Source organism: Emericellopsis atlantica (genome assembly GCF_019669845.1).
Source record: "Emericellopsis atlantica unplaced genomic scaffold F5Z01scaffold_63, whole genome shotgun sequence".
Classification (NCBI taxonomy): domain Eukaryota; kingdom Fungi; phylum Ascomycota; class Sordariomycetes; order Hypocreales; family Bionectriaceae; genus Emericellopsis; species Emericellopsis atlantica.
In genome coordinates this window covers 1,657-23,439 of record NW_025764765.1, presented here as the reverse complement: position 1 = coordinate 23,439, position 21,783 = coordinate 1,657, and the positions used below count along the sequence as shown (strand labels likewise).

Here is a 21,783-nt window from a genome sequence, read left to right as displayed (position 1 = left end):
CACCGCGCCTACCCGCGAAGCGCGTTTCTGAGTCAGCCAGCTGGCGTCTCCATACGATGCGGTATCACGTGCATTGTCTTTCGCGGATCTCGGTCGCCGGCCGGCGGCCTGGGACCCATTTTTCACGGACGGGAAGCGGCAAGTCGCCGGCTTTTCTGGGGGCCACGCACTGATGATTTCATTTTTACACCAAGTTGATAGTGCTTGTATCCGTACGAGAGAAGCGCGGATCGTGGGTTCAGTATCCATTGGCAACATCAACTTGAACCCACATCGCAATGTCGAGGGCGTGCGATTGTGGGTATTGATGGTTGACAGCCTGTGCACTCGAAAACGCCCCTTATGTGATTATTTGAAGTACAACTTTCTCTCCGTTTACTGCTGCAAGTTGCCGGTCTCTTGTTGCTGATTCATTCAGGGTAACCGGAGCCGAGTGGGAATAGGCAATCGGGCGGCCGCGAGAGCCTCAGTGCCTTGTGGCCAAACTCTAGCCACCAACCTAGCCGATGACGGACATTTTCAGGATCTCTGCAAGCTTTTCACGGTTGTCGGATGGAAGTGCCCTGCTATATAATGACGGGTCTCAATGAGTCCCATCTGATGTTTCCAAAACATGTCGGACAATCGCTCCTATTTCCCGTCAACCTCGTCATCACAACCTACATATTCTAGGGTAGTTCAGATGACCACCACGCCTGAACCCGAGCCCAAGGCCGCACCAGCGGCTGCCCGTACTGGGTCAACCACAGCGAAAACAACAATAGAACACGTTGGGCATCACCTCAAAGAGAACATTCGAAGCACCATGTTTTGCGAAATCCAGCTCTTACTGCTGACATTTTGCACGGGTATCCAAGGTATGCATGCAATCCCAGAGACCAGGCGGACATGTACTGACTGGCTTAGATGCAACGACATTTCCAGATTACCACTGCTTCGCATCGAACCAGACTGGCAACACAATCTTCCTTTGCGTGGCGCTGGTGCTCCCTCATCTCAACGGTGAAATGTTTGTGACGTCCAACATTGGCATAGCCCTGGGCCTCTTCCTAGGCGGCGGGTGGTTGACTGGTCAGCTGGGCCATGCCATCGGCCCGCGGAAGAGGTGGTGGCTGGTTCTCTGCAACTTTGTGCAGAGTGGTCTGGTGCTGGGCGCCGCCGCGATACAATATCGGCACGGGATAGCTGTCCAGGGTCCAAAGGCACTTTCGGTCATTGGGCTGCTGGCCTTTGCATCCGGCAGTCAGGTCGTGCAGTCGCGCAGCCTGGCCATGACGGAGATCAGTACTGCCATGGCCACGGCAGCGTGGGTTGACCTGTTGATAGACAAGAAGCTGCTGGCGTTTGACAACCGACCTAGGACACGTCGGGTGGCTTTCCTGGCATCGTTGATCCTGGGAGCATTCGCAGGGGCGTTTATCTACCGCGAGGTCGGATCAGCAACGGCGATAGCCGTTTCTGGCGCTGGCAAGTTGTTGGTGACAGTCATGTTCGTTTTTGCGGGTGCTGAGAAGGAGCCAAAGACCGATTCGGTTGTCTGAGAGGGGGATTTTAGGCAGTTTGGGTTACATCGATGGAGCATAAGAAGAGAATGATAGAACTAATTTGATGAATCGACCGAGAGTGAGCGTGATTGAGGGTTTGCTGCCTAGCCTTGCGCTGAAGAGGCGCGGGGGGTTCCAGTGATTGAAGTCACGGGATCTCGCGTGGGCGATGGACCCCAGGCAGCAGACAGGCAGCAGACTCCACCCTCCACTCCCAAGGTCCAGGACGCCCTTCCAAAAAATCCCGATTCACTGCACCAGAGCAAATGGACTGGACCCTGAGCTGACAACTGCGGCTCCAAGCTAAGACGTGCCAATCCACTTGTGCATCCGACGCACCACTCGAGCGCGAGCTAATTCACGCCATGCTCCTCCACGGCTTCAGCTGCCCATCCCCTGGCGACAAGAACCCCGCCTGTGCCTGGAGCTGGGACGGCGCTGCGGGTACAGACAGCTTGACCGAGTAACTGCCCAGGTTCAGCCAAGCAGACCGACAGATAATCTGCCTGTTTGTACCAGACGGAGATCCCACTCGTGTATATAACGACAGTCCTTCCCTCAGCAGTAGTCTCGAACACTGCCTCCTCATCCTGTCCTCCTTTCCACTCGTCTCTTAAATCACCGATTGTGCTTCTTGTCCTGCATCAGTGACCTTCACCGCGTCGTCTCTTCTGCTTTCCCCTTCGTCAGCCTCTTCAAAGTTCATCATGGCATCGGACATGGCTATGCCTGACCTCCCTGCGCTGCCCGCGCACCATGAGGATCTAGCCCAGTACATTGCCGCCAACCGCAGCCGCAATGTCAACGACCTCATCCAACCCTACCGGCAGTATGAGAACCAGCTGAGGGCCGTCTTCGCCCAGGATCGCAGCAACCCCGTCCTGGAAGACCCTTACATCAACGTGCTTCCTCTCTTCAACGAGAACACCGAGCACATCAAGGTACGCGCCAGGAACCTCGAGGCGGAGTCCGAGGAGGAGAAGTCCAAGTACATCATGCCCCTGTCCCAAGACGAGAGGCGTCCAGATGGCTCTCCAGCGACAGTGCGGAATCTCGCCGAGTTCCAGAACAACTTCAACATCTTCTCCGAGTCGTCCCTGGTGGACATGGACTGGAGCAATGTCGTCGCGGCTGGATCATCCGTGATCAACACTCTCTTGCCAGTTCCCAAGGAGTACACTACCACGAAGCGCAAGCTTCGCGAGTACTACCACGAGAAGTTCTGTCCAGCCTCTGACGTCGACCTGTTCCTGTACGGGTTGAACCACGAGCAAGCCATTGAGAAGATCAAGCAAATTGAGCAGTCTATTCGTGACGCCCTTCTGAACGAGGTCACTGTCGTCCGCACCAAGTACGCCATCACTATTGCAAGCCAATATCCTGTCAGGCACGTGCAGATTGTGCTCCGAGTCTACAAGTCAATCAGCGAAATCCTCACGGGCTTTGACATTGACGCAGCGGGCGGTGCTTTCGATGGCCAGCAGGTCTGGGTGACGCCCCGTGCTCTGGCTAGTTTCATCACGCAGACCAACCACATTGACCTCAGCCGACGCAGTCCTTCGTATGAGAATCGACTCTCCAAGTACTCTCACAGGGGTTTCGAGGTGTACTGGGCCGATCTCGATCGCTCCCGCATCGATCCCACCATCTTCGAGAGAAGCTTTGCACGAACACTGGGCCTGGCGCGACTGTTGATCCTCGAGCGTCTGCCTACCAGCTCGGCTCGCGAGGCATATCTCAACAGAAGGCGACAAGAGCGTGGCCGTCCTAGTGCATACCGGCAGAAGTTCCACCTCGGAGGCAATATCAAGGACTTCTACGAAGACGAGGTGGCTGACTGGCTTTCGGAAGAGGAAGTCTCCAACTACCACACCTTCACCGTGCCGTATGGCGAAAAGTTCAACGCCAAGCGCATCGAGAAGCTTTGCTACACGCGAGATCTGTTGCTTAACGCGGAGTGGAATCAGCCCAAGGAGCGAGAAGTGTACTTGCATCGGCACCCAGCGTTCTTTGGGCGCGTCCAGGATGTCATCGAGGACTGCTGCGGCACCTGTCCGGTGCCCAAGACCGAGGAGGAGATTGAGGTCGCCGAGAAGGAGGCCGAAATCTACATCTCGGGCAAGGTGTCCTTCCTTATCGATGACCCTGGCCGTCAGCAGATTGGATCCTTCAACCCCCTGACCGAGCAGGATTGGACAGACATGGCGTATGTTGGGAACACAGCAAGGCTGTGCCAGTCCATTGTCAATGGCGACCTTGACGATGTACTAAACTGGCTGGCCCAGCCGGACGCGGATGCCAACACCCGCGACTACACTGGCCGCACGCCTCTTCACTTGGCCGTCATGGCCTCGACTCCCGATGTTGTCAAAGCTCTCATTGATCACCGCGCGCGCATCACGTCCCGGCTGGCAGATGGCAGGACTGCGCTCCATCTGGCGGCCTCACGCGGCGACACGGAGATGATCAAACTGCTGATGGACAAGAGCATTGAGAATGAGGAGATGGAGGAAGAGCGCAAGGATCGACGCCGGGCGGCCTCCAAAGCTGCCAAACCTGCCGCGAATCCACCGGATGGCGAAGACTCACAGATGCGCTCCGACGACGAGGATGAAGCTGAAGACAAATCGGATGACGAGATGACCGACTATGCGCAGACGGAGACAGACGCGCATTCGGCCACCACCGGCTCCTTCATCAAGATCAAGGACACCAGCAACAATGAGGATAACCGGGTCGACATTGTGCCCGATGAATCTGATGACGACCCCGACTACTACCAGATTGACATCCTCGCATGGGATGTCCCATCTTCCCCCCTACATCTCGCGATTGTAGGCGGGCACGAAGATGCTGTCAAGCAGCTCTGCGACTACGGCGCCGACTCTATCCTGCCTGTCAAGTTCTCCGACAACGACTCTGGAAGTGCGGCGGCGATCCTGACCTTGGTTCTCGCTCTCTCACTCCCATCGAGCAAGGCGAAGTCAATGGCACGTCTACTCCTCAGTCTGGGCGCCATCAGCTCACAGGCGGAGACCAACGGTGTCACGGCCTTCCAGAGATATGTCGAATCGGACAAGTTGGAAATGGTCGACACGCTGCTGGAGCATGACAAGGCGGGCGTCAAGAGCGCTATCAATCACCTTGCGTTCGGAGGCTGGAACTGGTCCCCTCAAGCAGCAGCGCCTCTCCACACCGCGATCGAAACGGGCAACCCGTTACTTGTCCTGAAGCTGTTGGCCGCCGGCGCTTCGGTGCAATTTGATTACGAGACCTGGCTCAAGTCTGCCAAGGTGTCGCCGACTCAATCCAGCCGGTTGGGAGACTTGGACAGGAACAAGAGACAGTGGCGCCAGATGGTGCAACCTTTGGCTCTTGCGATCAGTCACGGCCACTTTGAGATGGCCCTGGCTCTCTTGGAGAACGGCGCGGATCCAAACACCCTCACCGGAGAGTCCGAGTTGCTCTTGATAGACACCCACCGGCGATCGTGGAATACGGGTACCTCCGTCCTGGACGACGTCAACGAGATCATCAAGCAACTTGAGAAGGGAACCTCAGAAGATCGGAAGACTCTGGAGAAGCCCCAAAAGCGGCCTGGGCTCGACGAATATATGCAGAACTTTCAGGGAGGTTCCTACGCCCGGTGGGTGGCGGGCAGGGCCGTCGCGGATGCGCAGAAGAAGTTTGAAGCCTCCATGACATCGTACGTGAACGAGGTCAAGAAGAGAGAGGAGGGCGAGGGTGAAACGGCAGAGCAAGTCAAGTTTGATGCCCTGATGGAGTTGACTCAGGAGTTCGCCAAGCTCCGCGACGCACTCATCGCCAAGGGAGCAAAGACATTCAAGGAGCTGCACCCGGACATTGCCAAGGAGACGAGCAACCACCGTACCCGGACCTATGGCATTCTGTCCCACCATGTCTATCACACGGTTCCGGACAGTGAACAGAACAAAAAGCCGTTTGAGGTCCGTTTCCAGTTCCAAGGTGTGTCAGACATGACCGATGCGCGTCGAGATGCCTATATCGAACTGTGAGTCCGCCATGCATGCTGAATCAAGGGATGTTTCTTCTAACGCACTATAGCTTCGACGCAGCGTGGGATGGCGACCTCGACAAGATCAAGGCACTCACTTTGCAGGCTTGGGGTCCCAACCAAGACGAGCCACCGCTCAAGATGGCCGTTGATGATACTATGAACCAGACACCCTTCTCCATCGCATTCCTATGCGGACATTACGACGTGGCCAGCGCCATCCTCGAAATCATCCAAGCGCAGTGGTCGCCCCATCAAGAAAACAAGCTGCGCTACAAGATGAAGACGGAGGATGACGACAGCGAGGCCGAGTACAGCGGCGACGATGCTGGCTCGGAGGACTCGGATGATCAACCACAGCTTGTTGCTGAGAAGGCGGAGCAGAAGTACACCATTGACAACATTGGGCAAGTCTCCATGAGCGTCGAGTCGCATGTGACGCCCCTCGAGACCCTGAGATACCGCAGGCGCTGTTTCAAAAAGGGCGCAGAGCTCGAAGACGCGGGCACCAAGACGCTTTTCGCCCATTGCGTAGACGTGGAAGATGCAAAGGGCCTCAAGTACCTGATTGGGCTGGGCCAGTACTGGGCGCGAAACGACAAAGCGCAAGACTTCACGGAAGAAGAAGGAGAGGGAGACCAGAAGCGATTCACGGTGGACCACGACGAATTGCTTCACGCAGTGAAATCGGGCAAGACCGATATGCTTGGCATCCTCATCAAGCAGACCGGCGCCGGCATCCCGCTGGATCATCTCGTGAAGAAGAGCGGCGCGACCACCACGAAGAAACCCCGGTTCTACCAGGGCCTCACGGTGTACGGCAAGAAGCGCAAGGACTGGGCGAATGCAGGGAGGAACATGGTGACCAGGGTTACCGGTATCAGGACGCCCCCTCTCTTGCACGCCGCGCTCGCTGGCAGCATCGAGAGCACTGAGTTCTTCCTGAGCGATGCGCCGCACCGGCTGTACAGCGAGTTTGGCAAGTCCAAGGCTGCCAAGGAGGACATCCGCCTCAAGGTCCTGCGGGACCGTCCCGGCGGCTTTGACAGAGCCATCGCCACCTGGCTTGGGGCCGACAACGAGCTCGTGATTCACTGCGCCGTCCGAGCGGACATTGGCGAACGTAGCAACGAGCTGCTCGACTACCTGATCCAGACGTGCCCGACCGCCATTGACAAGAAGACGCCCAACGGCGACACGCCCTTGATGGTGGCCTGCCGCCTCGGGCGCCGCGCCTTCGCGCGCCTGCTGATCGCTGGCAACGCCGATCAGAGTACCCGCAACTCGTCCGGGGCGAACCTGATGCATGCCGTGCTTGCCCTGAAGCCCTCCCCGCACAGGTTGCGCACCGTCATGTCCGAGCTCGACTTGGAGCTGGCCGCCGACCTGTGCACACAGCGCAACAACCTGGCTGTGGGCGGACAGAACCCGCTTCAGGCATGGGTCGCCGCCATGACCGGTGCCGCGCGCGATGACAAGGTCGAGATGTTGCGTCTCATCCTGGAGTACGCGCGCGGTCAAGGTGTCGACGCTCTCGACGCAAAAGGCGATACGGCGCTCCACGCCGTCGTCATGGCCAAGGACTTTGCCTTGATCAAGGCCCTGGTTGACTTCAACCCGGCCCTCCTGCAACGAGAGAACGCCGTCGGCCGCACGCCGGCGGAGATTGCCGAGGACAACCTCAAGGCCAAGCCACTGAGGCGACCGGGTGGGTTTGCCTTTACCACCAACACCAACAATTACGGTCATCAGGTGGTCAGCGAGTCGCCGAACACGTTTAAGCTGAAGAAGGCACTCGCAGAGGCTCGCAAGACGCCCGCCGACCGGGTCGATGTCGAGAACCTCGGCCTACGCGGCGACTACACCGTGGCGGTCCTCAACACCATCCGCCACGAGCTTGGCCTGTGCAAGCCGGACGAGCCGTACGAGAAGAACAACTTTCGCGACGGGAGCGACAACCTCCAAGCTATCTGGGATCTCTGCTCCACAGCGATGGAGCGCCAACCTGCTCATCGCCGTCTCGTGAGCTTGAACGAGGCGAACGACGTGGCGCGCCGGCTGGGCGAGCAGGAGAAGGACAGTGGGAAAGGCCGCTGGTTCGGCGTCAACTCGCGTAAAAGAGACGAGGAGCAGGAGGAAGAGCAGGGAGAGGAGAGGGAAGATGATACCAAGGATCTGGCATCCAAGATGGTCACTAGTCACATGCCTGCGGGCTGGGCTGCTTTTGGCAGGAAGAACGGCGAGTTGAAGGGTCTCGATCGTTGCACGGTATGCAAGTTCTGGCATGAATGAGCCTTGTTCTTGTGTTGGGGTTTCCTTGGTCCATAGGGGTGTGAGTTTGCACGCCACGTTGATGAAGAATTTACGGCCGTTTCCTTCATGAACAGATTTCAAGCAGAATGACGATCGACGTTTACTGTTACAGTGATACTTTACAGGCGGATCTTGCAAATTCCATCCATCAATTCGACCAAATGGCATATAAAGCACGCAACTGCATTGTTTGTAGAATCAACAAGAGAATACCGGTATCAATCACCGTGTTGGTCGCCGTGCGGAGGCTTGCCACCACCAGTGACAAGGAGTGCACCAAACAACGTCAAAAAAAACTTCACTCTTACGACACGAGGACCACAGCCTATGGCGCACCGTCACCCCAAATGCCCACGACGGCCATGGCAAAGCCCAGCGCCGCAACGCCTGTTCGTACCATGAAACCTCGCGCCGTGCCCGCGGCCTCGGCCCTGACCTCCTCGCCGTTGATCGCAAAGTCGTCAATCTCCTCCTCGCTGGGCGCTTCGCTGGCCGCATCGCCGAGGACCTCGTAGCTCTGCTCCATGGCGCGGGGGGTGCTCTTGGGCTTCTTCGCGACGGGCGTGGAACGGGTGGGGACGGGGACGAGAGCGGGTGCGCCGACGGAGAGAGCGGCGATGAGCGATGTGTAGAGGAGGTAGGGGTGGCGCGAGGAGCGAGGGCTCAGGGCGAAGGAGAGCAGGAGAGGCAAGCTGGAGAGGGCTGACAAGGCGAGCACGGGCAGGCGGGCGTAGGATGTGAATGTCGTCAGGGCATGCGAAGCGGACGCCGCCGAGGGGAGGTTCATAATCGTCGGCAGGACGAGGGTCGAGACGGAGTACGAGACGCCCTGTGTCTGGAGTTAGCGACCATGTTCCCAGATGAAGGCATCGCAAGGGTCTACCCTCGTCATCATCATCGATGCGGGGAGAGCTGTCGGTCAGGCGGACGCCAGGGCGAGGGGAGACATACCGTCAGCAGGCCCAGGGACACTGTCCCGACAAACTTGCCAGCTGAGACGGCTGAGGAAGACATGGTGGATGACTTTCGCCCGTGGGGTTGAATGACCAGAACGTGTCGATGATGTGTGGTGGACGAGGAGCAGCGGAGGGAGCTTCACGGTTGCCGTTGGAGGCTGCTTCCTCTCCAGACGTCACGGCGGTTAGGCTGGATGCCAATGATTGGCTGCCAGCCGGATGTGATGTGGGGTGCATCAGTCCTCCTCCGGCCGCCAAAACCTCGGCCGGATCAAGCTCTATCGATAGCACGGACACGCCCAAATATCCACCTACATAATTTCTAGCGTTCGGTTTTTCCCACATCGACTGCCCGACCTTCAACCTCACCACGTAGCTTCAAGCATGTGGCTGCTGAGCTGAGTGGCAGTTATGTTCTGCGCAGACAGGGGACACTCCAGCAATGCACTGTTTGACTCTCCCCGTTCTTGCTGCTCTCGCGACACAGGTAAGCTCACTTCTTCCGGTTTTCAGTCAACTGTCCAATTGGACATCTCGAATGATGAGTTCATCGACCCTCAAAACATCTACAGGAAGAGCCGTCTTAGACGTCCCTCGAGCTGCCGTGTTGGTCCTTCAAGCTGGCGCCCAGCTCCTTGGCTGCCCCAGCATTTAGCTCCCTCTTGTCCGTCCAATCCTCACGCTATCTGTGGTCGTCTGTATCGTCATATGCAGCAGCGACTATCTGGGCTTTGTGAAAGGAGGAAGGGGGAGCATGTTGGTGGTGGTGAGGGTTCGTGGTGCTTATAAAATGGGTTTCTGAAATCGAAGTCTTTTCTCGCATTTGCTCTTGCTTCAGATTGTAACGAGAATGAGAACTGACTTGGCATCATAGGACATCTTTCCGACATGCGGCAAATCGTTCGTAGTTTAGATAGCAATAGCAAACGTGTATCAATCATCTTCATCACTGTCAATCACCCGCCGCGACCGCCCATTGCGCTTCGCTGCCGCCGCATCTCTTGCCACGGGGCTCACCAATTCTTTCAAGTCTGACACGTCAGTGTCCGGACTCCTGACTTCCTTTGCTCGACCACGTTTCTTAGTTGCCAACAACGGTGACTCTGGTTCAGGATGACTTGAAGGCACCTCGTTATCAGACACGACGAAGTCTTCGAGGTCCTCACCCTTGTCAGAACCATCCGTGTCCATCATATCACTCTCTCGCTCGCAATCGTCGCCAATTTCATCACTGTTGATCCCGGCGCGGTTTGACACAGCCTTCTTCTTCTTGCCCTTTGCTTTGGATTTCCGAATTCGTCGTGTCAATCCTTCGTTCTCACTGTCCTCATCCTTGTCTTTAGCGCGAGACCCCGAATCCAAGACGGCCGGTGGACTTTTCTTTCCTGCATTGGCCGGCGTCTTCCTCCTCTTTGCCCGGAGGCCAGAGGCGTCGGAAGCTGTCCGCTTTGGAGCCCGTGTAGCACCAGCGGCTCGACGCACAGATGTGGCTGACACAATCTCGGGGAGATCCTCGTCGCTCGAATCGACAAAGTCTTTGACGGGGAGTTCCCTAAAGTTGCTCGTGTCGTGCCCGTCCCGCCACCTTGCAAGGTTCCCTGGCTCGGCCATCTTCTGGAGTAGACTAACACATGCCTTCGTTAGATGACCATGCCCCAGCCTGCAAGTTGGTCTTAGTTCTCGCTGCAATTGCGGATGGCTCGTCATGCTCGGCAATGACGCTTCCTCGACCGCGTCTTGGTGGAAAGGTAGATCTCTGTAGGTACGGTTCAGCTCTTTGAGCTGAGCGTCCGTGAGCACCACTCGAGACAAGTCTGGATTGCTCGCAAGGTCCTCTAACTCCAGGTTTGCTTTCTTCGCCGTCTTCTTTACCGTCGACCCGTTAGGTCGTACAAAGTCGGATAGCTTCTTGAAGCCGGTCTCGACTCCATCCGGCATGTGAAATTTCTTGGGGGGCTTTTTCTTGCCCAAGGGAACCTTGCGCTTCTTTGGTTCAGGGAGTGAGGGATCTTGCGTATTCTCAACAGGAATGTCAACGTGTCGTTTGTCGACCTCTGGTCGAATGTCTCTGGGGACAAATCTTGTCGACAAGTCGAATCGAAAATTGAACCGACTGCCCTCGCAGATGAGAGTCTGCATCTTTTCGTAATTGTCCTTTGACTTGGCAAACTGCTCCTCCTCTTTCCCTCTCATCAGTAAGAGAACAATGTTGCCTGCGCGTTTACGGCCTGTACGGCCCATCCTCTGCAGCATGCGGATTGGCGAGGCCGACGAATCGTAGCAGACAATCAAATCCACTTGGCCGATATCCAAACCTTCCTCGCCAATGGATGTTGCAACCAGAACATTGAACTCGCCGTCTTTGAACTTCTTGATGGCGTTGATCTGCTCTGCCTGCTTCATACCCTCTCCCCTTTTCCCGTCTGCTTGGCCGACGAATACTCTCGCGCGTATCAAAGGTCTGTGCTTGTTCAATGTCCGGACCACATCTTCCGCAGAGTCGCGATACTCGCTGAACACAATGACACGTGTGGTCTCGCCATTGTCCATGAAGTGGTTGAGAACATGCTCGGACAGTGCAGTGAGCTTGGGATGACTGACAAAGCCATCGGTGCGCAGCCATTTCTCAATGGTGCTCATCATCTCTTGGAAGTTCTTATCCTCTACGAGCTGGCGCTTGTATTTTGAGCCTTTCTCCCCTCTGTCCTCTTGCTCGCTCCGCATGTCCTTGAGGTTGTCGTAGAAGGGCCTGATACCATGAAAGTTGAACAATTTGATCGAATGCGCGATTCCAGTCAGGACACTAAAGACAGCCCGCATCATGAACTGAACTCCCTGGTTTGCGGATCTGCCTCGTGCCGCGAACCATTCTTTCTGCGCCTGCATAAGACCGAAGGAAGTGAGCGCCATTGGATTTCGCCCGTACCAGATGTTTTGGGCGGTGAGCTTTTCGGTCAGAGGCTTCAACGCTTTCACAAAGAGCTCGGACACGTGGGTCATTTCGTAAGAGGGATCGAGGACAACTTGCTCAATGTTGCGCGAATGAACATACTGCCGAATGTCGATGGAGTTCTCGGTGCGGATTTCGCAGTGTGATATTCCCAGGTTGTCAATCACCTCTTGCACTGTTTCGACTTTGGATCCAGGTGTGGCAGTCAGAGCTAGAACACGCATGCTTTTGGAGAAGCATCGGATCTTTTTGGTGACCTTGGCGTATGCGTACTCTCCTGTCGCACGATGCGCTTCGTCAATGACCAGGAGGACGATGCTTTTCGGGTCTGCATATCCATGTGAAATATCGTTCAGCAGTGTCTGCGGCGTCATGAAGAATACCCGTTTTTCTTTCCATTCATCAACTCGTAAGACTGGTGGGATATCACCGGTGAGTAAAGTCGTCTCAGATCGAGGAATTCCTGCGATGTTGTAGCAGGCGTCAACTTGCTGGGCAACAAGAGGCTTTGTCGGCGCCACGAAGACGATTTTGGCGTCCTTGGTCCAACGGTAGTAGTTGAGCATGACCGTTGCTGCAATAAAAGTCTTGCCTAATCCTGTCGGCAAAGCGACTAGTGTGTTGTTGAACAGGCTATTCTTAACAATGCTGAACTGGTAGTCGCGAATGGCCCCGAGGTTGGTCGGATACACCCAGGTCCTCATGGCCTCTCTGTTGATTGCATGATGGGTGGGTTCCTCGCGAGGGAGATCGGCTCTAAATGCCCTGTTTGCTGGTTGGGATGGCGTAGCACGGAGGGCCTCAGAGCTAGCTTCTGAACCGAACAAGGTTGTCTGGCGGAAATTGCCTGAACTGCTCCTCGAGAGTCCATTTCGAAAAGTTGTCGATGCCTTCTCTTGCTGCACTTGGACCTCATGCACGCGTGGTGAAGACTCTGGCGAGAAGAAGGCGTCCGATGGAAGGTCATGAAAATAGTCGCGGTTCTCTTTCTGGGGTCGCCGGTGGGCGACTTTTGTCAGATCGTTGACTTCTGTGCCAGATGATAGCGCTATACGGGGTTGCGATGAGCGTTCAAGCGCAGCAACAAGATCCTCGTCCGCTAGGCCATCATCGAACTCATCACTATCCATGATGGCAATAGTACGTGCTTATTCGAAACAGCGGTCAAGCCAATGTTGCATGCATGATGCTGTAGTCATATCAGGAGTTTTTTGAAAGTCATCAAGTCATAAGTAGTCGTGTGCGAAAGCGTGGTCAGAAGACGTCTTGGAACTGAGCGTGCGGTTGAAGCAACGCGTAAAGTGTCCCCAGTCGCGACTGCCGACGCAGCTGCCCCCAACGCTCGGGCGGAGCCAAAACGCGATCCCACGTGATCTGGATTGTCTGGAAGTTTTGGCCATCTTTTGCGTGCAGGCAGGCAATTGCAGTTGCTAATGCCTAATCTTCTGCGGAAGTAAATTGGCACTCGGGGACGGCGGCGCATTTATCATTTTTTGAATTTGTCAAGAGGGCTTTGTTGGAGGCTCTTTGATTCTGCTTCTAATCTGAGGCACAGGTGTCTGACTGAGTGACTGTCTGAGAAAGGCGGCCAGGCTCAGGCTGCGTCGTCATAATAAGTGGGGAGCCCGTTGAAGCCAAGGATGACTCATCAGGCAGCCAGCATCCTTTTGCATCGTGAAGGTACGTACCTTACCTTGCTTCACTGCCCAGAAATCAAAGTTCAACGCCATTCCCAAACGCAAACCACCAGGCCGATTTTCAACTACAACTTTTACCCCCAACGCACCTCTCTCCCCCCAGATATCCTTCAAAGGGACCTGGAATCGGTCGAACTTTGACCTGCCATTCTCTACGTACAACGACAAAAAGTCCCGGTCTTCTGGCCCCGGCAAGTACCAATCGACAACGCCCAACGCCGCAACCCAGACTCTGTCTCGGACGAAAGGTGCAACCCATCCTGGACCGCCGCTTTCAGCGGGTCTTCTCGGTACAGCTCTGAGTTTCTCTCTTACGCGACTCATTGTACGGCTTCTCCCCACGTTCCACGAGCGACCGAGCAAGAAGCGAAGCGCTTGCCTTCAAAGGTCTTTTACGCCGACGAGCGACCATGGCACCACGTGGCGCAAAGGGCAAGACGGCCTCAGCCGGACGCGAAACGAGAAGTACGACCCTGAACTCGAAATCGAGTTCGAGAGGCGGCATCTCGAAGCGGCGTGGGCAAGGGCGCGTCGACAATGACGGCGACCTAGACATGGGCGCTGGGGCCACTCGTACACAACATGGCGGTGACGGCAATGCTCGCAGCAGGGGCGATGGCAAAAATGGTCGCGGTGCATCGAAAACAGCCCAAACGATACTGAAGCACCTGACGAGCGGCGATGCCGATCGCATTAGCTCCCGTGTCAAAAACCCCGAGGCAGCAAAACAAGCCAGGTCCAAGGCAAACGCCGCCCCCGTGGTGTACCTGCGGGTTCATGGTCTCAAAGCATCCAAGGCCTCGAGCTCGAAAGACGGCGGCCTCTCTCAACTTCTTTCTTTCCTCGAGCGCAAGTCTACCGAACGAGTTCGATCCAAATCTCGCAACGTAATCATCAGAAAGGTATGTTGACGAACACTGTCCCTGGAAGACAAGGCGCGATCAACGCAGAGCAAATGTCACTACTCACGACGCGCGCAAAGCGCCAAGAACGAGACGGTCAATTCTGTGACGAAGCGATTACCAGCTGGCCTGCCAGAGGGTCTAGCCTCGACTATCTCGGACTAACATCTAGTTTCTTGCGATCTAGCTAACATGGAACAGTCTCATCCTGTGGGCGATTACGTCTTTGTGGGTGTCAGCAAGATCGATGCAGAAGAGATTCTGAAATTGAATACCTTCAGTTTCGCCGGTAGTAAACTGGAAATTGTTGAAACGGAGGATGGACTGGGTCACCACGGCAGTGCAACAGAGTCAAAGGAAACTCAGGAGTTGCGGGCCAAACTTCAGGAGATCCTCAGTCAACGATACACCAGCGAAGTTAAGCTGTTAAAGCTCGACGCACTGGCCAGCGACACCAGCCTCGTCACGCTCGGGATGTTCGACAATCGGGAGCGAGCTCTGAAGACCTTCAAGGGACTCATGGCAATTTGCGATGGTCTGTTCAAAACGGCCAAAGCGAAGCAAGAGGCCATTGAAAGTATCAGCCTCGCGAACAACAACATCGACAATGTCAGTCAGGTTGAGTCAGTCGCCTTGACATTTCCACAGCTGAAAAACCTGGACATGAGCGGGAACCAAATCGCCAATATGCAGGCTGTGGAGCAGTGGAAGGGCAAATTCAAAGAGCTCGAAGCTCTCTACATGACTGGCAACCCTATCGAGGCCAACGATCCGAATTATCCAGCCACACTCCTCGAGTGGTTCCCCAAGCTACAGAGCATCAATGGCAACATCTTGCGGACACCCGAGCAAATTGCGGCCCAGATCGCAGCTACGCAACCTCGCCCTATACCACAGCACGGCCCTGACTTCCGCGACGTCAATGGTATCGCAGAGACCTTCCTCCTCGAGTTCTTCACGGCTTTCGACACCGACCGACCCAAACTGCTGCAGGATCTTTACGACGATAGAAGTAAATTTTCCCTTGCGGTCGACACAACCTCTGTCAGGGATCCAGACGCACCACCGCCGCCTCGCTGGACCCCGTATCTACCAGATTCACGAAACCTCATCAAGATTAGCAACTTCAATGCGCGAAAGCAACGTCTCAAAATTGGCACCAAGTCGATTGCGGAATGCTGGAATGCTCTACCTTTTACTAGGCATCCGAGCATCAAAGACCATATTGACAAGTACATTATGGACTGCAAACCGATACAGGGCCTGGAAGATCCCAGTGGTGCAAATCCCAGTGGTGTGGATGGACTGATGATCACGGTCCATGGCGAGTTCGAGGAATCGGACAAGAAGACCAGCACTATGGGCATGCGCAGCTTTTCGCGGACATTCATTCTTGGTCCTGGCCAGCCCGGACAAGCCGCCATCCGCGTGGCGAGCGATATGCTGTCATTGCGTGCGTCGAGTGCTTTGCCAAACGTCCACAAGGCGATGGAGGCACCTCCAGCCACAGCACCTCAACAACAGGCCACTCCTGTCCCCTCTGGCGTCGATGCAACACAGAGACAAGCTATGTTAGCGGAGCTCGCCAGACAAACCGGCATGACTGCAGAATACGCGGAGATGTGCTTGACTCAGGTCAATTGGGATTTCGGCCAAGCTCTTGCTATCTTTAACGAGAAGAAGGTGCGTATACATGATCCATTTACTTAGTGATAGCGACTGACATCAATCAGAGTGCACTGCCACCGGAGGCTTTTGCGACGAACCCGCAGTGATCGGGCGTGGGTGGCTAGAGTGGGCGTGATCAGCGGACCAGAATGCAGATTTAATCGGTCCAACTGTATACGGAGTTGATTGGCATTGGGTATGATATTTTGGGATCACGGACTATCCGGATAGGTGTACACTCAGTCTTCACTATGGCATCAGACGACAACAGCGATTTTTGAAGGTTTACTACAAACTATCTCCTCGCGAGCTTCATGTGCGCCTATAGTTTCTCGTGATCATTCGACAGTGCTACTCCGGCACGGGGGAAAATCACGTACTACTTAGTCTGCAGACACCGGAAGAGGTACGGAGTAGACGGGCATCCTAAGCTGACTGACAATACTGGAGAACTGGCTGATAATAACATGGGCCTACTGCTGCTGTCGCGTGCGGCTTTCAAGCGGTGTCGGTCGCCTTCTATGGACAAGACGGGATTGGAATCATAGCCATGCTCACACATTGTGCGCAAATATGAATAAGTGATGAATAAATCGGATTACAAGTAACAGACTGTGGTATTCTATTATAACTAACGCTGCTAAGAAAATACGGGTTTTCGGGTAATGCTGTTCAAGATACCTAGGGGTGGCTTTCTGCGCCCCCTGCCGCCTACACTTCGAATAAAGTAGCCCCGGCCCATGAGTGAAGCGAATGTGCGGATACAAGACTAGCATATTACACATGATGAGCGGCAACAATCTGATATAACAGGATGCAGATTTTCATCAGCTCGGAGGCGAAGAACAGAAAGTGGGATTCACCGACCTTCAAGTTGATTAATAGAGCCAAGGTCCATGTCGTTTAAATGGGGGCATGCAAGAGGTGTGGTGGCGCGTTTCAGGAGAGACGGGGGTCTTGGCTCGAATGCACCATGGCGCAGCGAAGTGCATGCGTTGGTTTATATTGGTAGAGAGACTTGAGGAAGAAGCGCCCTGTGCTGCTCGAGTTCCAAGAGCACTGCTGATAATGAGAGTAGCTGAAGAGGCTTCTTTAAAAGTTATAAGGAATTCTGGCCCGATTGCTTGATCCAGCGAGACGAGAATCGAGATGACAATGCGTACTCAGATTGCTTGGCGCGCGTCGGTGCAGCGTGCTGCCAGAGCTCTGATGCAACCCTTGGCTCCATGTCCTTTCGTCCCCCAATCCCCCATCATCACGGACCAGGCCAGTATGACGCCAGAGGCATGAAGTTGCAATTTCATATTCCGTGCGTCGCGCCATGATGCGAGATTTGCACAACAACTGTTCGGGCAGTCTGATAGTGTGCAGCGCAGTGGACAGATGGGATTTAATTAATGCCCTCGTTTCTTGTCTTGAACGTGACGCATACTGGACCTCGTATCAGTTACACTCTGTACTACGGCGGTTAGAGCATGCCGACCCTACGAGAAGACTACTACTTGTCGGAACCGCGACTCAGGTACAAGGTACCCTAATGCCAAGAGCTACACTTGTCAGGAACACGAATGACGGCGCGAGAAACATGGCTCAGGGTGTGGGACGCGTCTCATTGGTCAGACACATGCAAGTGCTTGGGCACGAGCCAGGGGCAATGTTGACAGGGACGACGGGACCCCAGCCTCCTTCCTTCCTAAGTTCCTCCGTTCTGGCGCTCGTAGGCCATGCCAGTCGGGGGAGGCCACTATCGAGCCGCTGCAACCTGAGACTGGCCACTGTCTCGTTCCTTCCTGTCCTGTTACGCCGCCTCCAGACTCTCCCATCACTCGTCTCACTCCTCCTGCTCTTCGTTTTCTGAGGCTACGACTCGACCTCGCTTTGACTCCGTCTGGTTACGAGAACATCGACATAGCGAGGGATTCTATTCGTCGCGTATCGAAGCCTGTCTAAGCCATCATTGACTAGCTAGGTAGCAGGGTCTGTCGCTTTCCTTGCGCTGCCAGGGGCACCATTTGAATTTCCGACGCTCTCTATCGCTCCTGAAGCACCATATCCCAGCAACCCGACTCAAACCTGCGACACGCACCCGGTCAGGAGATTACCCAGACCACCATCGCGCTTCGATCAACTCACCTCAAGCCCTTTCTTCTGTCCGCGCAGTTCCTCGTCCACGAGACCGTCCATCATCCCCGACGCCTTTGCGAGACACGGTCGAGCCGTGCTCTCTTACACTCCTTTACTTCACGGCGCGACAGTCGCAGTTGCACGGTCGACTGCACCCTGCAAATTGGCTGGGCCACGACCAACACTTACACCTCTCGCGTGTCAACTATTATCTACCGGTGTCTCTGCGACCGCTGCTCATCTGAAATTCAAGAGCGACTGGCACCGAGCATCATCTGCGTTACGTGCTCAACAACACAGCTGGGCCATCTTGCCCTGAGGAGATCTACGTGACCTTACGCCGACAACGAATTGAGCTGTTTCTGGAATCATTCGTCCCCGATCTTGGAGGACGAGCGGCCAAGATGGGTCAACCTGAGCCGCCGTCGTCCCTCGACAATTCGTGCTCTGTCATTCATGACAACACACTCTACGTCTACACGCCTGAGGCGTTTCTTTCGATTCGTTTGGAGGAAGGAGCCGAATGGGAGGAGTTGAGCTACGGTGAATCAGTAGAGGGCGCCACATGCGTTGGCGCATCGCCGCCGGATCCCGATGCTGCTGGGTTTTGGGTAGTTGGGGGCGTAGGTGGCTCGACAGGTCTGCAGAAGTACACTTTCTCCTCCGGAGAGTGGTCTTCGCCAAGTCCGCGCGATGATGTCGTCAAAGATCGCCAGCACCATAGCTCGGTATACATCAAAGCCAATGACGAGATCTTGGTGTTCGCCGGAACAAGGGATGGCTCGGCTTCTGCCACGCTGGAGACGTTCTCCATTGACGCATCAGAGCCCTATGGCGTGTCAAGTCACGATCCCAATGGCGCCCCCAATGCCGTCCGCCCGTACCTCCTGAGTTGGACTGATGCGGACGCCCTAATGGTTGGCGGTGGAGCGGAGAACACCAAGGTCTTCCTGTTCAATCCTACTGCTGGGTGGAGAGACTTTGGGGCCAGTCTTGCCGATCCTCTCACCAAGGACGCCACTCAGGTTGGGGCCGCCCTCGCCCATGGCTCCGATGGCTCGCAAAACCTTTACCTGTTCGATATGTCTGAGTCGCCCAACAAAGTCACGCGTGCCGTCCTGCAGGACGGCTCCGGCACTCCAATCCTCAACTCGCCAACACTTTTCGAGCGAAGTCTGGAAACACGCCAGGACGACAACGCATGGCCTTCCTACAATGACACTCTGGCGCCTGAGACAACTCGTCAGAATTTTGGCATGGCTCAAGGCTCCGATGGCATGATTGTCTTCACCGGAGGTAATGACCAAGAGCCTCTGGGCATGTTCAACGGGCTTGAGAACAAATGGATGAACGCAACTGGCCTTCTCGTCGAGGAAGAGATCAAGGCGCAGAGTCTGAGCAGTAGCAGTACCGGCACATCCACAACCTCGACCTCGATCTCGACCTCGACCGAATCCTCTTTCATGTCCACAACCATGTCGACGGCCACATCTACTTCGACAGACATTTCCTCGACCCTCTCTGAGACCGCGGCTGCTACGACCACGGACGCTGCTGCAGACGGCTCGAACGACCAAGACAGCGATGATGGTGGCTTGGGTACTGGCGTTGTCTTGGGCATCACCCTGGGCTCGATTTTCGCCTTCCTGGTTATCCTTGCTCTGGCACTCTTTTGCTTGCGCCGCAGGAAACTCAAGCACCACAAGGCAGCTGGCACTACAGGTGGCGACGGCGACCAAGATCGCAGTATCATGCCGGAAAAGAATCCTGCCATGTTCACCGACATCCCACAAAAGCCTCCGCCATCACCTGGTCACTTCCGTGGACACAACCCCCAGGGCTCGGCAGATTCTTACTCATCCATGGCGATCCTAATGGGTCGCATGAACCAACCAAAGGGGTCGGCCAGGAAAGGTAGTAACGAGTCCGGACGACACTCTGTTGCCTCTCTCCACAAACATTTCAAAAGCACCATCAGCAAGCCCATTCCCCAGGATGACAGCAATCCTATACTAGGCGATGAGCGCAATGGCACCTCTGATCCTGACGCAATGGAGCCTCAGTCTAGAAACCGGAACCTGGTGCCGACAAATGCCGATGGCACACGGCGGAGTTCTGGTTGGAATCGGTACTGGTCAGGTGGGAGCTCTCTACAGATCCTTGGATTTGGCGGTAAGCGCAACACGTCAGCTTCAGACCAGAGCTCGCAGTACTCCCAAAGCTCAGGTCAGAACCCCAGCAGAACAACTCAGGATTCGGCGACAGTGCCGCCTCTGAACTTTGGGGGTATGACGGCAATGAACCGTGTCAACTCGGGAAGCCCTGTCGTGACTGGCCATGGGCACAAGCTCCCATTTGGCGAGGGTATTCCTGTCAAGATTGAACGTCCCTCGTCACGGGCCTCGTCAGGCGGCTACTCTAGTGGCATTCCCGAGAGCGTGAACGAGGCTTGGGATCCTACCGGCTCCGACGCTCGCGAGAAGTCATGGGGTCACGACCGAGCCCCCAGCAGCGTCTACAACTCTGGTTTCAATTTTGGCACCGCCCTGGCGCCCAGTGATGCGAAGCGACCCTCACCACCCTCCGGTGTGAGTCAGCAACCTCAGCTGTCCATGGCGTCCAAGTCATCAGACATGAGCTGGCTCAATCTTGGTGACCAAAATCGTGATCAAAACCGATATACGCAGTGGCCGGCTACCGGTCCGAGTCAGTCATGATGTATGAACATCGCTGGCTCCGCCTTCTGTTTGTCATATATACAAGCCAATCACTCTTTACTCGACTCCTTTTCACCCTGCGCTACGGGGTCAAGCGCCCCCCAGAAATGGACAACAAGGCGTCCCCTTTTTTTCCCCGATTCCCTGGGCCTGTCCTATATCGCAGCACCGGATTTGCTGTCGATCTCAAGCTACTCGTTCTGCCACATACAACACCTTCGTTCACACGCCACCTGCACTACAAGCGCCTGTTGCACTTTCGCCTCCCCCCATCTCATACTAATTGCGGGTGTCATTGCGGCAACTCGAGAGACGCAAAATCTCTCAAATCTATGAATCTTTGTTCATCTGCAATGCATGCCTTGACGGCGTCTTGGGAGCTTTTCATTTCATGTCATCTCGGTCAGGAACTCGCATTTTCCTTGCTCTTCTTGTCTGTATCTAGGGTCAGCATCAGTCTCTCGGACGCGGAGACGAGAGGAAGGATTAGGAAAATAAATCAAATGCCGTGCATAGCCAACATACTTCTCGATGCGATAGCTCTCCGTGAGACAAGTACAACACCACCAATATGCACACATCGTGCATGGGGGGGCTGCCTGGGCTGTATCCTGTCCTTGTGACAGTATGTACCATATGCTGCGCTACGTGAATCAAGCCAACCCTGGCATATGCGGTCGTTTGTGTACGGTGTAGGCTCATCCTATTCTGCGCGGTTCTGCATACATTGTCTTGGTAGCATGTTATGGCAGGGCTCATGATTGACGCAAGCGTGTAGCCTTACGGCTCGAAGCGCAATTAGCTCATCCAGTTTTTTTCATCTAGCTGGCAACCGGCGACATGTGCAATGCTTGTGTTTCTCGCTGAAGTACAAAT

At 55.3% G+C, this 21,783-nt stretch overlaps 6 protein-coding genes across 6 annotated transcripts; 4 read left to right on the top strand and 2 right to left on the bottom strand.

The window, feature by feature from the left end:
- The first annotated feature begins 187 nt into the window (after positions 1-187).
- Positions 188-1,786, top strand: F5Z01DRAFT_669024 (uncharacterized protein). The gene is made up of 2 exons (XM_046264385.1): positions 188-857; positions 907-1,786. The coding sequence occupies exons 1-2, from the start codon at positions 614-616 to the stop codon at positions 1,539-1,541; spliced, it is 879 nt and encodes a 292-aa protein (XP_046113442.1). The 5' UTR covers positions 188-613; the 3' UTR covers positions 1,542-1,786.
- Positions 1,764-5,653, top strand: F5Z01DRAFT_669023 (uncharacterized protein). Its single transcript, XM_046264384.1, has one exon. It carries the CDS (start codon positions 2,252-2,254, stop codon positions 5,579-5,581), a length of 3,330 nt encoding a protein of 1,109 aa, XP_046113441.1. The 5' UTR covers positions 1,764-2,251; the 3' UTR covers positions 5,582-5,653.
- A 2,528-nt stretch (positions 5,654-8,181) lies between these two features.
- Positions 8,182-9,041, bottom strand: F5Z01DRAFT_669020 (uncharacterized protein). The gene is made up of 2 exons (XM_046264383.1): positions 8,777-9,041; positions 8,182-8,722 (listed from the first exon to the last, which is right to left on the bottom strand). The coding sequence occupies exons 1-2, from the start codon at positions 8,789-8,791 to the stop codon at positions 8,219-8,221; spliced, it is 519 nt and encodes a 172-aa protein (XP_046113440.1). The 5' UTR covers positions 8,792-9,041; the 3' UTR covers positions 8,182-8,218.
- A 741-nt stretch (positions 9,042-9,782) lies between these two features.
- F5Z01DRAFT_732192 (ATP-dependent DNA helicase mph1) lies at positions 9,783-13,406 on the bottom strand (the record flags this gene model as incomplete). The annotated part of the gene is made up of 2 exons (XM_046266716.1): positions 10,226-13,406; positions 9,783-10,186 (listed from the first exon to the last, which is right to left on the bottom strand). Exons 1-2 carry the CDS (start codon positions 12,927-12,929, stop codon positions 9,783-9,785), a joined length of 3,108 nt encoding a protein of 1,035 aa, XP_046113439.1. The 5' UTR covers positions 12,930-13,406.
- Positions 13,407-13,772: 366 nt separating this feature from the next.
- Positions 13,773-16,309, top strand: F5Z01DRAFT_495177 (uncharacterized protein). The gene is made up of 3 exons (XM_046260231.1): positions 13,773-14,398; positions 14,600-16,081; positions 16,132-16,309. Exons 1-3 carry the CDS (start codon positions 13,907-13,909, stop codon positions 16,171-16,173), a joined length of 2,016 nt encoding a protein of 671 aa, XP_046113438.1. The 5' UTR covers positions 13,773-13,906; the 3' UTR covers positions 16,174-16,309.
- Positions 16,310-18,305: 1,996 nt separating this feature from the next.
- F5Z01DRAFT_495158 (pre-mRNA splicing factor CLF1) lies at positions 18,306-21,285 on the top strand. Its single transcript, XM_046260230.1, has one exon. The coding sequence runs from the start codon at positions 18,595-18,597 to the stop codon at positions 20,905-20,907; it is 2,313 nt and encodes a 770-aa protein (XP_046113437.1). The 5' UTR covers positions 18,306-18,594; the 3' UTR covers positions 20,908-21,285.
- Positions 21,286-21,783: the final 498 nt, after the last annotated feature.

Bases quoted from the DNA above. Each gene is read 5' to 3' on its own strand.
- F5Z01DRAFT_495158 (XM_046260230.1), top strand. From the start codon at position 18,595: ATGGGTCAACCTGAGCCGCCGTCGTCCCTCGACAATTCGTGCTCTGTC.
- F5Z01DRAFT_495177 (XM_046260231.1), top strand. From the start codon at position 13,907: ATGGCACCACGTGGCGCAAAGGGCAAGACGGCCTCAGCCGGACGCGAA. The intron at 14,399-14,599 runs GTATGTTGACGA...AACATGGAACAG, and splicing joins GCAACGTAATCATCAGAAAG to TCTCATCCTGTGGGCGATTA. The intron at 16,082-16,131 runs GTGCGTATACAT...GACATCAATCAG, and splicing joins CTATCTTTAACGAGAAGAAG to AGTGCACTGCCACCGGAGGC.
- F5Z01DRAFT_669023 (XM_046264384.1), top strand. From the start codon at position 2,252: ATGGCATCGGACATGGCTATGCCTGACCTCCCTGCGCTGCCCGCGCAC.
- F5Z01DRAFT_669024 (XM_046264385.1), top strand. From the start codon at position 614: ATGTCGGACAATCGCTCCTATTTCCCGTCAACCTCGTCATCACAACCT. The intron at 858-906 runs GTATGCATGCAA...TGACTGGCTTAG, and splicing joins ATTTTGCACGGGTATCCAAG to ATGCAACGACATTTCCAGAT.